We start from the raw sequence: 17682 nt of genomic DNA, 5'->3' as shown, positions 1-17682 counted from the left end.
TAAAAGCATAGATAATCATGAAAAACCTGGTTTCAAGCAGGTGTACTCAAACTTTTGACTGGTACTGTGTGTGTGTGTGTGTGTGTGTGTGTGTGTGTGTGTGTGTGTGTGTGTGTGTGTGTGTGTGTGTGTGTGTTGCAAGATTCATATTTGACTGGGATCTGTTATCAAGTTATTGCAGCTATAGGGTTCATTTTAACTTCCATAAACACTGATCAAACAGCAATTTCAACAACTTTGACTGCCAACAGATATGTGGAACTTTTACCATCCACATGGAAACCATAAGAGGTCGTCCTACCACACATAGACATATTACAAGTCATGACTTCTAAACCAAAAAACTATGAATACTTAATAATGGTAACATATTTTTGTTATAATTTTAAATCTATGGTTTTCAATGGAATGTGACTTACAGTTAAATATTCTACAGTAAGAATAGTCGAGCTAATAGTTTGTAATTGTGCTCTACGTGGAAACATTTGATATAGTAAATCACAATGGTAACCAATTTACTCAACCTTACCCTTTCAGTATCAGGTGCCCAGCTATCCATTTTAGATTCCATTTATGGGACAGTTCTCTGCAAGAAGAACAACCACCACCAAATGGTTAACAACGATCCCACTTTTGTTGCCTGGAATTTGGAATTTAGTTTTCCCCACAATTATAAAAAAAGCCACACGTGTTTGTCTATATATGAAACTGCAGACAGGGTAGTTTTATTCAAGGTTAAAGTTAGTAAACAAGTTATTTTCTTTCTTACTGTTAATCTATAGACATGTGTATACATGAAGTTCCTGTGCAGCAGGTATACCGTTAAGGCCCCACCTGAACATCACACCCCTAGTCAAACTCTACTGTCCATGCGTTTAGTGGGCTACTAATAAGCCACCGACAGAGACGTCCTGATCTTCTTAGATGCTAATCAAAATTATGACAGTGCTTGAATTACAGATGGCCAACAAACCCAGTAAAGACACAAAACTAGACCAATTCAGGATCAAGCTGCAGAATAAGTAGTTTACTACTTTTGTTGCTCTGACTTTTCAGCAGTACTGTACATTGGAGAAGCGGATCTTGCATAATTGTAACAATTTACAGTTAAAATTCATAAACTGCATGCCAGCAAGCAAATAATTGGAATTAAAAAAATTAAGGATACTGGCTTTACATTTATATATATAAAAAAATCTGAATTTCTGCAATGTATTGTTTCCAAGAACTTAAATTCCTATAAGCCTTTGGAACTTCCTATACACTTATTTCTTCCCATCTTGCCCTTGTCAAACAGAAGCAGCCAAATGTTAGCGTACCACTATATTTAAACTATACATGGTGATTTTTTTTTTTTAATATCCACGATCGAACTTGATCTTGTCAATCACAGAATACATATGCATACCAAATGTGAAGTCAATACAGTTAGCGCTAGATCTTTACCTGTATCTTCTGTAAATCAAAGTCATAAACATGCATCCCCTTCTGTAATAACTTAATAAAATGTACTACTCACTATAAATCACTATAAAAGGTCAAAATGCTAAAGACTTCTTATTTATATGCTCAGTCAAAATATGTTTAGGTTTCGATTGGTTCAACTGGTAACCAAGTACTTATTGCACAAGTTAGTTTTGCATGCCAGGAATAACAAATGTAGGCTGCAAAAGCCAAGTTGGTGGTACTGACATAGAACAGGCCCAGGGCGCAGAATAGCTGCGCATACATGCACAATGTGTACTGAAGGATTTCATCAGGACCTGAAGATTTTCTTCATGTTAGCATCTGCTGCCACACCCCTCTCTCTCTCTCTCTCTGCTCCAGTAGCTGTCTTTAAACCTTAACATGTGCCGTTAGGCTGAAATATACAGCTTTCATTTACAAAGTGGTTGCCTGAAATTGACTGTTTACCTTGCCTCTTGATTTTATCCATACTTTGTATGTTGTAAAAATAAAACACTCACACACCATTGCTCTACAGAAGAAAAAAAAAAACAAGAAAGAGTTTCCTTCGCTTTACGGTCACAGGAAATAAACACTAGTTTAGGGGTGTATTTAAAAAAATAAGATAAAGAACAGGGACTTTAACTTGTTGATACAACTAGTGCTGTTCATTTCCATGCATACATACTGTATTCTATAAAGCCATTACATCAATAATGTTTTAGGGCTCAATGATAAATACAGTATTTTAAAAATACAATTACATCAATGTTAAATCAGCAAGTTAAAGTTTATTTGCTGCATAACAACAACACATATTTAGACTCCCATCTGTACCCCTCCCTTTCACTTCAAACTTAGAAATTAGGTGTCAGTTGCAGCTTACCAAATTTAGTCCACTTGGTGTATAACTAGTGGATTAAGCAGGTTTAGTCCACTTGGTGTATAACTAGTGGATTAAGCAGGTTTAGTCCACTTGGTGTATAACTAGTGGATTAAGCAGGTTTAGTCCACTTGGTGTATAACTAGTGGATTAAGCAGGTTTAGTCCACTTGTGTCTAACTGTGGATTAAGCTAGTCCAATAACTAGTAAGCAGGTTTAGTCCACTTGGTGTATAACTAGTGGATTAAGCAGGTTTAGTCCACTTGATTGGACTACACTTAGTACACCTTAAAATCCTGATTGCAGCGTACCAGAAGTTAATCATCACAGATGGATCATCTGCTAAATCAGACTAAACATGATCCTGATTGCAGCAGCATACCAAATCAGATTCATGATGATCCTGTTCATGTGGATTAAGATAGTACTATGGAGCGCCATTTGTGCCAAAACTATCCAGTCATTAATTTGTCAATTTGTTTGTCTATTTGTGAATTGCTCAATTGTCCAGCAATTCATCCATAAATTTGTCAAGTCATACAGTAATTCATAAAAGTAATTGTTAATTCATCTAATAATTAATTACTTAATTTGTCCATTCATTAATACAAAAGGCTGTAACGACTTGCAAATTTCCAATCAACCAGTCAAACTTCCCAACAAATAAACAAACTTACAACTGTCAATCTCGCACTGTGCCGATAACATTGCTAACTTTCTAGCCAATGGGAGCACGTACTAATATTTCAACCAATGAAAATCCAGCCTCACTCAAAACTGCATTAGCCAATAATATTTAGAGGGGCGTTTCAAAATGTATTCTATTTAACAAGATACTCGACTCCACTGATTTTCAGTGGAGACTTCTGTCATAGCGCTTAAAGCATTATTGTATATAGAGAGTTAGGCAAAAAAATTCTAAGGAGAGTCAATGGAGGTGTAATAAATGTTGCTGGTTTTCACCATGTTTAAAAAACAAATCAAACTTTTGAAGTAGATTTCACATTTGCCCAAGACCTTTTGAAGAAAACGGCAACATTAGCAAATTATGACAATACGTAATTATGATAACGGGGAATTTAAAAGCTCTGTCATATCAGTGTTAATTATTTGTGAAATCATTTTATAACAAATATAAGGATGAACATTACCTTTTTTTACCTACTTTGTCCATGTTTATTTAGTGCTCTTTATTGCTCTATCTTGATAATATTTTATGTTATAATGGTATGTATTTGTAAAGTAATCGGTGTTACCGGACTGTTTAATAATTTAATCAATACGCTTCTTTAGCAGTGCTCTGAAAATCGCATTTTTCATAATAACTACGTATTGTCATAATTTGCTAATGTTGCCGTTTTCTTCAAAAGGCCTTGTTCAAATGTGAAATCAGCTTCAAAAGTTTGATGCATTTTTTTAACATGGCAAAAACCAGCAACATTTATTACGCTTCCATTGACTTGCCTTTTTTTTTTTTTTTTTTTTTTTTTTTTTTGCCTAACTCTCTATATATACCACAATGCTTTGCAAGCACTGAGACGGAAGTCTCCATTGAATATAAACGAAGTCGAGTATCTTGTTAAATAGAATAGCTTTTGAAACGTCCTTCTAATAAACTGCAGTTTTGAGTGAGGCTGGATTTTCATTGGTTAGAATATTAATGTGTGCTCCCATTGGTTAGAAAGGTTGCCGTGTTTTCGACACAGTGCGAGATTGACAGTTGGAAGTTTGTCTGATTGATTGGAAATCTGCAGGTCCGTACACTCTTATATTAATGAATTGACAAATGAATTAATGAATTATTAGATTAATTACATACGTTTATGAATTACTGTATGAACTGACAAATGTATGGACGAATTGCTGGAGAAATTGACCAATTCACAAATTGACAAACGAATTGATAAACAAATTGACAAATTAATGGCTGGATAGTTTTGGCACAAGTGGCGCAACATATAGTACTGTGAAGGATAAGACTAACTTAGCACGCTTGCTCGTCCTAATTATTTATTGCTTACAGTTTTTTTTTTTTTTTTTTTTTTTTTGGCAAAGAAAGCGGCATTTTCCCTCTGAAATGACTAATACACCTGAAAACTTTATTTAGTGCATTTCCTATATCCGTCACATTCTGGGTAATCAGTGAGAATAACATCTTGCACAAACATTTAAAATAAGCTTTTTAATCATGTACCTTTGATACTGTTTTCAGTTTAACGCAATACAATTTCAGTTAATATGCTTTAACTACAAACAACTAACGATCCATTATCACACTTTTCTATGCAGCAATGTCGACAGCTTAAAATGCAAGTATGATCTGCCAGTTTGAAATGTGCACAAAAAATCGTAATAAAAATGTGTCTTTCTTTTTGATCAGGGATCCCTTTATATAGTGATCTGACACTGAATTCCACATATCAGATTAGTAAAGAAGGGTTTACACAGCTATGACCAAAAGAGTTGCATCACCTAGAATTTTAGGATTGAGACATAATGTTGATATTTTATTGACCATCACGTAATCAAAGAAAGTACAAAATGATATCGCAAAAGTCGACCGGAAGCCATAATAGTATAGTAATTCATGTTAGATTTCAGAATGTCAAATTTATACATTTTTGTCAGTTTTTCGTTAAATATAACGAAACTACAAAGCTGTATGCAATTTTAATATATTAATGTAACATTATGCAACAGGTGTCATTCGACTATATGAAGCAATATTAGTTAATTCTATAGGGTGATGCGATCCTTTTGGCCATAGCTGTTGGTTGTTAGTCCTTATTATTTGTCTAACTTGTTCTACTTGTTCCGATCAGTTAAACCAATTACCGGGATCATCTGTCTGATGCGCTGCAATCAGGATTAAGTCAGTACAGATATGCCGGGTTTTCTAGTCAAAATAAAAAAAAAAACTTCTTGCCGTTTGTATTGGACTCATCGGTATGAACATCTAGACAATCTGGGGAAGCAATTAAAAGGCTAACAATGCATTTTTTTTTATTTATTTTTTTTTTATAAAAAGTGTGGAATATAATTAAAGACAGGTCCTGATGAGGTAGTGAAAATACGCAGAATACTACCATGCTGTCTGCGCAGAATCACGCACCAAGCATTGAAAAGCGGAACAAGGGAGGGCAGAAATAGGGATGGGCCGGTATAAAATTTCCATGTATAATGACCGTCAAAAAAATATCATGGTAACCTTAATACTATGGTATACAGTAGTTCAATGGATGTGGTTCTAGGATCAGTTAGCTATTAGGAATTAGATCAGTGTTGGGCCAAATGGCATCCTCTTGTTTGTTACTTTTCTTATGCTCTTATTTTGAGAAGAACAAAAGAAGTGTACGTCTTTCACGCAGAAAAATATGAATTACCAAGTAACGGGAAGATTTACTGGCATCAGTAAAACCCGAGTGAACGGTATTCCCCTACATTTTAACAGGCATGTTTCAGATAAAAAGCAACAGGGGCTATCCAAATTTGGCTGATGAATACACTAGGAATTCAAATAAGTCAGTATTATTAACTCTGCATCATGTCAGAATTTTATGCTTTTACAGGCAGTGTATGAATAAGACCCTGTGATGAGTCAAAGGGATTTCGGGCTGTGATTCAGCCTCCCGACAGTAGATGGCATCAAACCAACTCGGGACTTCCCTTACCAAGATCTCGTGACCATGGCAAAAGTCATCTTTTTGAGGGGCGGCACCTTGGTGAGGGGCGGAAGTAAGAGTATGTAAATTCCAGCCACTGGACTGACTACAGAGGCGGGACATTACATACTAAAGGGAACGTACTGCTGTGTTCGGGGTTGGTCCGAAAGTAAAATAGGAGGAGTAACGGGTGGAAGGAGAGACTAGTTTGGTGCAGCGGGATTTTTTGAAAACACTAACATTTCTTTTGTCTTTTTTTGTTTATGTATGGTTCGCCACGAAGACGATTAAAGACGAGTTCTCACGATCTGTTTTGGATTTCACCCCTGCACTCCTTCCCTCACACCATTTTGTTTTCTTTTGTTATTTAATTATTTTGTTGTGTATAGATAATAAAAATAAATTATTTTATTTCTGTACACATAAATTACTGTCTGGACATTCCATTTAATACACACTCGCCTCACAGACCCCTTCTTATAAATACAGATAAAGTGAATGTTGTCATTACATTAAACCACCAAAAACATGTGTCATGAATTAATAAAGAAGCAAAGAAACTCAAAGGGAATTTCTGAACTACTTCTTGCTTTTCAAGACAGATGAAAAGTTGTTTTGCTTTTTGCGTGCTACAGTAAGTTAGAGTTTGTATTACCCTTGTCTCAAGAACAACAGATGTTAAAAAAAAAAAAAACTTGCATGCTTTCATTTCTCCAAGCATTGAAAAGCACAACAAGGGAGGACAGAATTAGGGATGGGCCTGTATAAAATTTCCATGTATAATGACCGTCAAAAAAATATCATGGTAACCTTAATACTATGGCATACAGTACATTATATAAATTATTAAAAATGACTAATTTTGCAAAAAAAAAATATATATATATATTCTACTTTTATGACAAAGATGAAAAAGGCAAAGCAATTTTAAAGTTATAAAATCAGAATAACAAAACTTTAAAAGAACACTCTAAAGTTGTACTTATATATATATATATATATATATATATATATATATATATATATATATATATATATATATATATATATATATACACATACAGATATAGGGCTTGAACCTTTCAGTTTTTATTTTCCAAACCTCTACCTCCCTTTAAATGTTAATTAGTCCTTGTTAAGCTGTTTCTGTATCCTAAAAAGGAGGAAACTACTAATTAAAAGACTGGGTTTAAGTTTTTTTTTTCTTTGCTACAAATCAAGGAGATTTTAAATGCTGGACTCGCTATCAGTGTACACTCCGTACTGGGTATTTTATGCTGAAAAGAAACTCTGTCAGGACCACTCTCACTGCAAGGGCTCTGTTAGCTGTCTTGTCTTTGAAAAAATGACCTAAATCGTCATATGTTTTTCCTTGATGCTTGTAATAACAAATTGGATAATTCTGCATAAGTGAGTCAAACATAGTTGATGCAATTAATTATTGTAAAGAATCCATGTGGTAGGAACAAACCCATGACTCAAGGGGGAATGAGAAACTGATATTACTCACTGTTTCTTTACCTTTGCATTGTATAAAACAACCTTATGTTTCTTTGGTTATCTTTATAATTTAATCAGGAAATTGCAATATAGTGACATCTTCTGGTGGTTACAAGCAGTTGCAAGTTCATTTAGTAGGGAGTTTTCGTAGTAGACTTCATCATTCAATACTAGGATGGGGTTGGGTGCTAGATGTCACTGATAGAAATGCAACTTAAAATTTCTGGCAAATATTGTCAATATTTTTTTTTACATATTTATGAAATATAGACAGAATTTGGCATAGGGTAAAAAAAAAAAAAAAAAAAAAAATACTAGATGATGCAAATAAACTGAACATAAAAACACGCGTCTTAGCAACACAGTTTTGTCCACTACTTATTTTATTTCTTTTTTTAAATTTAGAGTGTCCAATTATTTTACCACAATTTTCTCAACAGTTTGGAATGTCCAATTAGGTTCCCTCACGGCAACAATTCCACACAAAGGCTCTGGAATCCCAAAACATGCCTGTCATGACTCCCCCTGCACCACAGGCAGTGCTTTTCACAGATGAGACACTTGGGGACCGCTTGACTTGTGTTCAGAATTGTGTTTCCTGTACTGTGCTGTATAGTTACCTGGGCAGTGGAGTACATTCACTGATGATTCCTTCAGTGCCCAATGTTACACCCTGGACAACAAATGTACTTCCCATTCCTTTCCATAGAGCCTTTGGCCCCTACAAATACCATTAGGAAAGAGTAGAATTATTATCTGAACACAAACAATTTCGCCATGGGTAATAAAAAAAAAAAAGTTACAAAACATCACATTATCAACCTACGATTAATATACATCAATTCTAACAAGTGCTGTAAATCATTACTCTACCAACTGAATGCAAGATGCAAGTAATGTTATAGAAGGTTATTATAACAAATACAAAATTAGACTGGATTTTTCTAGTTTCAAAATTAGAATACTTGAAACTCTATTTAGCTTGTTGTGCCAGTTGTGAATAAATGGTTCATGATATATTAAATATGGATGTTTCCATAGTTAAACCTCAAAAGAATACAAGAAGCATTTGTCACAGTTGCAGTATTTCAATAAAGCATACCCATTATGGTAAACTAACTATAATGTTTGTGTTTTGGGAAAATGTTATCTCATGTACAATATACAGATTAATTTTTAAGAACAATGTTCTTTGCTATTTTATTTTTGTAGAACAGGCATATTCTGTTTATGTACAAAAGGTGAAGTTTTTCTTTTCTTTCTTTCTTACCTGTGTTTTAGTTAAGTTGTACATGACACTAACAGCTGTGAAAGGTACAAGATGGTAGTTCCTTGCATGGTAATTGACCTGTCAACAAAGAGTCATTTTAAATATGCAGTCCTGTACTGCACATTACAGTTCAGTTAAACAGAATTGGCAAAACTGTAATACAAGCTAATGTTTACAGCAATCTTAACTGTATGGAACAAACACATACCAGTGCCATTCATTGAATAAAAAAGCATGTTTGTTACTCTGGGAAGTCATTGATATTGGACCAAAAACTAAAGTGTTTTTTTTTTTTTTTTTTTTATTCAAATAGATTAGTATGACAGCGTGTTTTTAGTCTAATGTCAATTAAGCAACATTTATACTGCACCACTAATTACTCAATTAAGACATTTCTTAAAGTAATTGTAACTAGATGTGCATGATCTAGCAAACATTTTAGTCATTCCACACCAAATGGACAACACTTCTGGAACTTCACCACCTCGGATTCTTTTGATATTTCATATAGTACCTGGAAGTGTTTTAGGAAGAATCCAAAAGTATTAGCTCTCAACTAATTTTTTTATTATTTTACGAGTCAATAAGAGAGAGGTGTCTGTGGCAGATGAAAACGGCCAAGGAAAAGGGGCCTTGTTTGAGAGATAAGATTTTTCAGAGCATTCATGACATCTTGATACCGCTGCAAACACGTAAGTGCTCTTCTAGTTTCATAATGTGTCCTTGGAGTAAAAGTCCAATGATGCCAATAAAAGTGCCATACAGTATTGCACTGGTGAGAACCCTTGAACTCTACTGTAGTTACTTGTCTGTAGTTTCTCAACAACAACTGATCAGGCTTATTACAGATTATTATAGGTCTTGATTTACCTGTTGAAAGAGATCCAGGCAGCCATAAAGGGAAAGCAGTTTATTTTAACCAGATCACAGTATATTTAGCATGGGCCTGATTCTCAGATTGCTGACACATGATTACTCTATTACTTTAAAAAAAATGTATTTCTCAATTTAAAATGTGTCCTTCCACTTTATATAAAAAACATAGGTATGACACATTAACAGCCCAAGTGTATATCTGCTAGGATAGGATTTTTGGACAGACATCCACTTTGGAGCCCCAAAACTCAAATACTAACTAACTATCTTGTAACAAAGACAATGCATATATTGGGCCTCATTCACTAAACAGCGTGTTTTGCATGCAGTAAGCCCCTTCACTGCATGCTTTATACAGCTGCTGTATTCACTAACCAGTGGCAGGCAACCAAGTGCGTGGAAAAAAACACATAGAAAAAGTACTGGGTTCGAGTCATTTAAATAGAATGAATAATTTTAACATGTGGAAATGTATGCAAATTATTTCACAAAATACTGTGCAGGAGGTATTTGATATGCAAAACATATTCACTAAAAGGCGCTAACTTTACTAGGCTCCTCAGCGTGTGTTAAAAGTACCGCTTATTGAGACCAGGCGATGTCACAGAACCAGCAGAAGAGCTGCAAAGGAGAGCGAGAAGAAGAGTCCGGGAGAGAGTATTTCGGACCAGGCAGACGTTAGTAGGGCTGTTTGAAGAGGAAGTAATAACTAGATACAGACTGAGCACAGATCATACTTGTCTTACATGCAGGGCCCCAGAAAATTCACAATATCGACTGCCCACCGTGAAGAATATGCATTTTGTTTTCCTCACGGTATTTTACATTAATCTTCACCTCCCCTGTTCATTTCATACTTTTATCAAGTAGAAGCAGCGCTACAGTAGCTGTACACAGTCCAGCGTCAGTGCAGTGCATTTGGTTACTACGGCAACATGGTCAAACAAACACCGGCTTCATGACTGGTGAATTCCTCATACTGTACAATGACGTAACGTGCGAGTCAGAGGTGGGAAGTTTAAAATATTCGTTTGCTATTGTTGATTTATTAGCCTGCCGTAGATTACTAACATTAAAAATGCAGACAACTGACAAATACAAAAAAAGCTAAATTAATTTCAACAGAAAATCGCGTTCAAAACTATGAAAAGGGGACGTTGCATGAAGATGGTGGGATTTTGTTTTGCTCAACTTGTAATGTGTCTTTGGTAAGAAAAGGTCCTATTAACAAGCAGCTTAACAGCGCAATACACAAAAACAAGAAAATCAAACTTGGAGTTCAGGCTAAACGATTACTGAAAAAGCAGGTCACAATCACAGGATTGTTTAAAAAGAGCACAGGAAGTGGATAAACACATGTCAACACGTTTGAATTGGAAGCCTTAGTCCAGCGAACATACCGGTAAAACAGCTGGTCAATGAAATATTACAAAAAAAATTAAATAAAAGATTTCCCGAATTGTGGAGCCGTGCCTAACAGTGACACATTCAGACGAGATTATCTCCCTAAAGTGTATGCAGCACACGAAGAATATTTAAATGGCAAAATGAATGATTCTGAGTCTGTGTGCATTGTATGGGAAGAGGACACTGATGATCAAGGCAACTGTGTTTAGTACATTATTTTCATGCCACAGAGCTTTACAACTGCTAATTCAGAGGAATTTACTGCTTATAGTAGATACACTGCATCTTGCCTCTAACCACACAACAGTAGTAGGTCAGGATATCATGAATACCCTTTGTAATAATAGACAATGTAACAGAGGGAGAAACACTAGCTGTTTCCGTCTACACAATGTTTGTTTATTTTTTTATTATTATTTTAGGTTGATAATAATTTGACGGTATCTGTGGTTTTAAAACTTCATAAAAAATAAGTTCTGTTTTTATAAAGAAAAACACAAAAGCTTTGGTTTTGTCATTTCAGGTTTGCAGTTAACATTTCTCCCATGTTTAATATTCTGAGATTAAAGGCAGCAAAATAGGCTATGGGAATTACACGTCAACATACGTTTTAAAGATTTACAAAACTCTAAAATGTGGCTGAATGTCTTTGAATGTTGTTTTTTTTTTTTTTTTTTTTTTTTTAAAAAACAAAATTTTTTTTTTTTTTTTTTTTTTTTTTTTTTTTTACAGCCAAGAAAGACCATTTTAAAATGACTCTTGTTTCCAGCAAAAGTTTGTTTCATTTTTAAAGATTGTTTCAACAGCAACTCAAGTTCCGATGTTACAATGTACTAGTACATCCTCACAGTCTGGGATATATGAAGGTTACCTGGTAGGTGCAGGGATGTCGCTAGGCATATTTAAGGGGGGCTTTAGCCCCCCCCCCCCCCTAAAATATTCATTAGCCCCCCTAAATAAATCAATATATCAGTCAATATATTTTCTCTGTGATTTCTTTTTTTCGTCAACCGTTCCATCGCATTTTAAACTTCTTACCGGGCGGCCACTAGGACCTGCACGCGCCAGTTACTGTTAGGCCTACTTCTGTGGCTTGAGACTGCTAGCTAACAGTAAACGGACAGGAAAAGGCTCTGACAGGACGCATTCATGCAGATAGGCTACGATGTGAATTTGTAGTAAGTTAGAACAGAGAGAGTATTTACTACTATAGACTTTGGTCATAACTCTATGTAACACAATTTTTGTTCCTGGGTAGTAAGTGTTATTTCCTAATTGCTTATGCCTCAAAAGTATAGAAAATGGCTATTATTCCCCACAAACTTTGCTTTTGTGACCAGAACAGTGATATTTTGAAATATCACTATTTCCAATGAGAAAATGGGTGAATTTGTGTCTTTTCGTTAATATAAAGTCAGAAAAAAACAACATATGAATCCAAATTAACATGTATTTATACTAAAGTAATACAAAAATTACTACAAAAGATTTAGAAGCGAGTAGTTTTTCGAGATTTACGATTATACTGTAAATCACTTTCATGAATCAGCCCCCAAATGTAGTCTCCCATCATGTTCTCGTTATACTGTCCTTGGTAGCGGCGTTCAAAGTCCAGTATATCCTGGTGGAAGCGCTCGCCTTGCTCCTCCGAGTACGCTCCCATGTTCTCCTTGAATTTATCAAGATGAGCATCAAGGAGATGGACTTTGAGGGACATCCTACAGCCCATTGTGCCGTAGTTCTTCACCAGAGTCTCAACCAGCTCCACATAGTTTTCAGCCTTGTGATTGCCCAGGAAGCCCCGAACCACTGCGACAAAGCTGTTCCAAGCTGCTTTCTCCTTACTAGTGAGCTTCTTGGGGAATTCATTGCACTCCAGGATCTTCTTTATCTGTGGTCTGACGAAGACACCGGCTTTGACCTTTTCCTCAGACAGCTTAGGGAAGAAGTCTTGAAGGTACTTGAAGGCTGCCGACTCCTTATCTAGAGCTCTGACAAATTGTTTCATAAGGCCCAATTTGATGTGCGGTGGTGGCATCAGCACCTTCCGGGGGTCCACCAGTGGCTCCCACTTGACGTTGTTCCTCCCCAAAGAGAACTCGGTCCGCTGTGGCCAGTCCCGCCTGTGGTAGTGTGCCTTGGTGTCCCTGCTGTCCCAAAGGCAAAGATAGCAGGGAAACTTGGTAAAACCGCCTTGGAGGTCCATCAGGAATGCCACCATTGCAGCCTCTTGATGCCATCTCAGAAAAATGCAGATATGTATCCAGGCAGCTGGAACTAAACTGAACTGGTGGGCTTAAGGCCCCTGTATTTATACTACTATTTATATTACTGGAAAGTTCTAGAAGTTACTGCAAGTTTACTCAGCACTGAATCTATCTGGAATGTTCTAGAAAATAGGTGAATTTCAAAACATCACTGTCCTGGTCACAAAAGCAAAGTTTGTGGGGAATAATAGCCATTTTCTATACTTTTGAGGCATAAGCAATTAGGAAATAACACTTACTACCCAGGAACCAAAAAAAAAAAAAAATTTGTTACACGGTGTAATCAAAGCTTTGTTAACCAATACTTTTTATGTGAGGCTGCCTGTAAGTTACAGTGTAACAGATGTTGCGAGCTAGCTAACGGTAACGTTAACGGTGTCTTTTAAATTCGACATAAGTTATGTGGCGATGATATCTAACTAACGATGTATTTAATGTAGTTTTGCTATCTGTGCCAGGCTACAAATGAGACAGATAATGTAACATCATGCACATATCTTTTCATACTCAATTGCTTTCATTCAGTAGGCCATTGCAAAACAATTATCAGTAGGTCATGTGTAGAAAAGGTGACGTAGGGTTAATTTTGAGGAACAATTAACAAAAGGGTGAAACTTGAATAAAGATTTTTTTCTAATGGTATAATATGACCTGGATGTCTTCTCCTCGCCTCTCTCTCTCAAAATAAAATCCAAAAAGTATTTTGGCTACATAGTACAGCCATTTTTGTGCCTTCTGTTGGTGTTGAATGGATGGGGACAGAGTGGACTTTAATTTCTTTATTTGGATAGAATTTAAGTAAGTCATATTAGATCAGTGTCTAACACAAACTATGAGACAGGTATACTTTTAGCCAACCTTGACCAAAAATAAACTTATTTTGATAGATTTTACACCCGTTGTTACTCTAAAAATACAAGATGAAAAGATGTTTTGGGGGCTTTAAAAAAAATCCTGGGGGAGTATGCCCAGACCCCCCTAAAAGAGGCTTAGCCCCCCTATCCGTGAATCTCCAATGACGTCCCTGGGCAGGTGTATATGTAACACTTTCGGCTATGTTAATATATTTATATAGTCACCATGTACTTAGGCTATACTTAAATTAGCTTTAAAATATACAACACATACACAGAGTGAGAGTTGAGGTGCAGTCATAAATAAATACAAGCAATCAAACAGCATCAAATGTTAAAAAAGTGATGTTTCGACAAACACCTTTTGAAATGTAAATAGTGAACTTTTAATTGACTGAGTGAGTGCTTTGTTGACTTTAATATTACAAAATAAATCAGAGGGCGATCTAGTTGAACAAACAAACATTTATTTGATTTGCAGAGTTAAACAAATGTTCCATTAACAATGACTTTCTCTGCTTTGACTGTCTCGCAGGACTGATTTGGGACAAGAACCCTGCCCTCCTCCTATGGAGCCCATTCATTGTTTCCTTTTAGTTAATGTTCTCGCTGATTCTGCACCAAAAAGCATTTCATAATTCCTCACCACTTCTTCTGCTAATATATTTAACTTTTGGTCTGTAAACTTTAGATTCCTCACTAACCTTGGTTGTTGTCATTGTGACAAGAACCAACCATGCAAGTTTATTTTTAGTTAAATATTCTAACGAAAACGGTTGAAAGAACTGCAGTGAATGAATCAATTGCAACATAGAATACTGTACAAACTCTGTACAACTGGTATAGTTCGATTGAAATAAAAATTTATAAAATAACTACAGTGGTATTTTTACGAAAACAACCCAACCACAAACTGTTGACTATACTATACTATATATGTTATTGGCTTGTACTGTCTAATTTGACAGCTTGAATAGCAAAAGTTACTTTTGACCGGTAGTGTCTGTGACCGGTAGTGTATATATGATTATATATATATAATATATATATATATATATATATATATATATATATATATATATATATATATGCCATGAAAAAGTATTTACCCCCTGTCAGATTTTCTGCATTTTAGCACACATTGAATTTGGTCAGATCTTTTTATGAGTTGTAGTACTATATAGAGGGAGTCAGAGAAAAAATGACACCAAAGTTTGGTGCTTTTTTCATTTGTTTGGTGTGCAAGGTAATACAGCTACCGCTGGTTCATTTTTGTGCTCAGTGTGGCTTCCATCTGCCACGCGGTAATTCTGGTCATTTACCGCTATTTAGTGAATGACCCCCATAGTCTTTGTTGTTGTTGGATAACCTGGAGAAACTGCAGAGAAGATAACTACAGTAATCCTTTCTTCTCCATTTGACTCCATTGTATTAACATCTATGGTCAACAATTGGTAATATGTTGACGTGTATTAAACTAGAAGAGTAGTTATGTGTGTGCAGCGAGTTTCAAGATGATATCTCAAATAATTTGAAAGATCTGGACCCTTCCGAGTGCTCATTTTCATCCTTTACAGACAACTTAACTCTCCAGGTGAAATGACTCAGAAAGTGCAAGGCAGTCTAAAAGCACAACTTGCAAACAAATATTTCTATAACATAGTGTATGTTTGCTAAACTGCACAGTTGAGACCTACTGTAGATGCAGTTCTTGTGTGCGGGTCAGATAGCTGAAGGGTGCAGACCAATCTTGGCAGAAGCGCTGCATCACACTACACATACTTTAAGAAACTCTGTTTATGTTCAGTTTTAATGGTCTTTATCTACAAATAAAAACAAATGAATCATGTGTGTCTGACTAGCATCCTGTCTTAAATGTGGCTCTAGTGACTATATTCCAGTAAATATTCCAGTATTTCTGTGTGACAACAAAATGACTAGTGGCTTAAAATAATGTTGTTGGTTGATTCTTTCTTAATTGAGCTAATACCTAACTGTCATAACTGGTAAAATAAGTACTAGAGTTGATCGAGAAGAATACAAAGGCAAGACATTTAGGTGATGTTATATAAAGTCTGAGAGAGCTTTTGTTTATAACTCTCCTTATAATGTTGTACAGTATGCAAGACACCAGTTATTTTTCATAAACATTAATGCACATTTTGGCTATTATTTACTTAATTATAAACTGCCACATGGAACACTACACAAATATCATAACAATAAAGAATTACAAAAATATGAAATCCAATATAACAAATGCAACTTTAGTAACCATTCAGTTTGAATACACACTATTGTACAATTCAAATGCATGACATTTGAACCCTGTGGTATGAAGAGAATAAAACAGAATTTCTATGTATACTGTATGTTTGTCTCAGTGTATGGCAGTTTCCAGAATGTTACTGTGCTTCTAAGATTGCCTATAAAATAGACAAAAGTGATGAGACTAATGAGGTCTGGAACTGTACAGTTGAGTTGTACTGCATGAGACATGAGTTGGAATCCTTTTTCAGTGATTTGTGTCCAGGTCACTTTAGACAAAATAAATAAACTGACAAACTCTCAAAAATACTAGGCTTTACTGTACCTATGTGTTATATTTCACATGTTTAAAAGAATATTTAAAAAAGGAAACATACCTGACACTGGCGACGAAATACAATGCAAGGATGAGCCAAAACATTTTCTGTAAATAGACTACAAGAAAAAGTCAGTGTTAGATCTATACAATAGTTCCATTCCATACCTACCCAAAGAGACTCATCTAGTAAGATGAGTGGTTAAATAACTATCATAGATGACCAGATAAAAAAAAAAAAAAAAATCAAATCACCTACAATAAACATTCATAGAAATTTGCTAGTAATGTTAATCTTTTTTATCGTGCCATTATTAACATATATGTTCAACAATGTAAAACAGAAATTAAACAGCATTGCATTTGGAAACAGTTTAATTTGGAATGAAACTGGCAATACTATATTTTTTGTGTCTCTTTGCACCTAATCAAAAGCTTAACCAGCACTGTATGTGAATAGATTACCCGTCAATTTTCAGAGGGAATTAGTGTTCCGCTCAATACTTACAGTATATCAGGATACCAAAATCCTACGATACCTAATATCAGGGTAAAATAAAAATGTCGAAGTATCGCGTTCATTCAATAGTGTTTTTTTGTTTTTTTAACTTTAAAACAAAACTCTGTGTGGTTTAAAAACAATATGAACTAAGCTTACTTATTTCCACTTAGAAGAAGTGACCAACTACACTGCGCGGTGTGGGAAAATTAATTTACTGCAGCAGTCATGGCGAATGCCGGAGAGAAGCTCGATGCGGAACTATTCTGGATTTCAGCCAGATGACAATAGCAATCTGCTTGAAGGTGGACAGACAAAATGTTGAAAGTGTTTAAATTAGTGAAAAACGAAAGGAGGAAATGCAACCAATTTACTGAAATATCTTTCAGATCGCCACCCCAATCTCTTTGCTGAAGTTTACTTTTACTGTAGTT

The 17682-nt window shown here is 35.3% G+C and overlaps 1 protein-coding gene across 1 annotated transcript in view; it reads right to left on the bottom strand.

Annotated features, from left to right (window-relative positions):
* Window positions 1-17682, bottom strand: part of LOC121301866 (solute carrier family 25 member 46-like) — a 31964-nt gene that overhangs the window by 8788 nt on the left and 5494 nt on the right. Inside the window, exons 3-6 of the mRNA XM_041231543.1 lie at window positions 16811-16868; window positions 8762-8839; window positions 8112-8212; window positions 530-586 (exon numbers count right to left, since the gene is read on the bottom strand). Coding sequence (XP_041087477.1) covers window positions 530-586; window positions 8112-8212; window positions 8762-8839; window positions 16811-16868 — 294 coding nt within the window. The remainder of the gene's footprint in view (window positions 1-529; window positions 587-8111; window positions 8213-8761; window positions 8840-16810; window positions 16869-17682) is intronic.

The sequence above is a fragment of the Polyodon spathula genome, chromosome 2 (genome assembly GCF_017654505.1).
Source record: "Polyodon spathula isolate WHYD16114869_AA chromosome 2, ASM1765450v1, whole genome shotgun sequence".
Classification (NCBI taxonomy): domain Eukaryota; kingdom Metazoa; phylum Chordata; class Actinopteri; order Acipenseriformes; family Polyodontidae; genus Polyodon; species Polyodon spathula.
The sequence above is the reverse complement of the archived record's forward strand: the minus strand, read 5'-3'. Positions and strand labels throughout refer to the sequence as shown.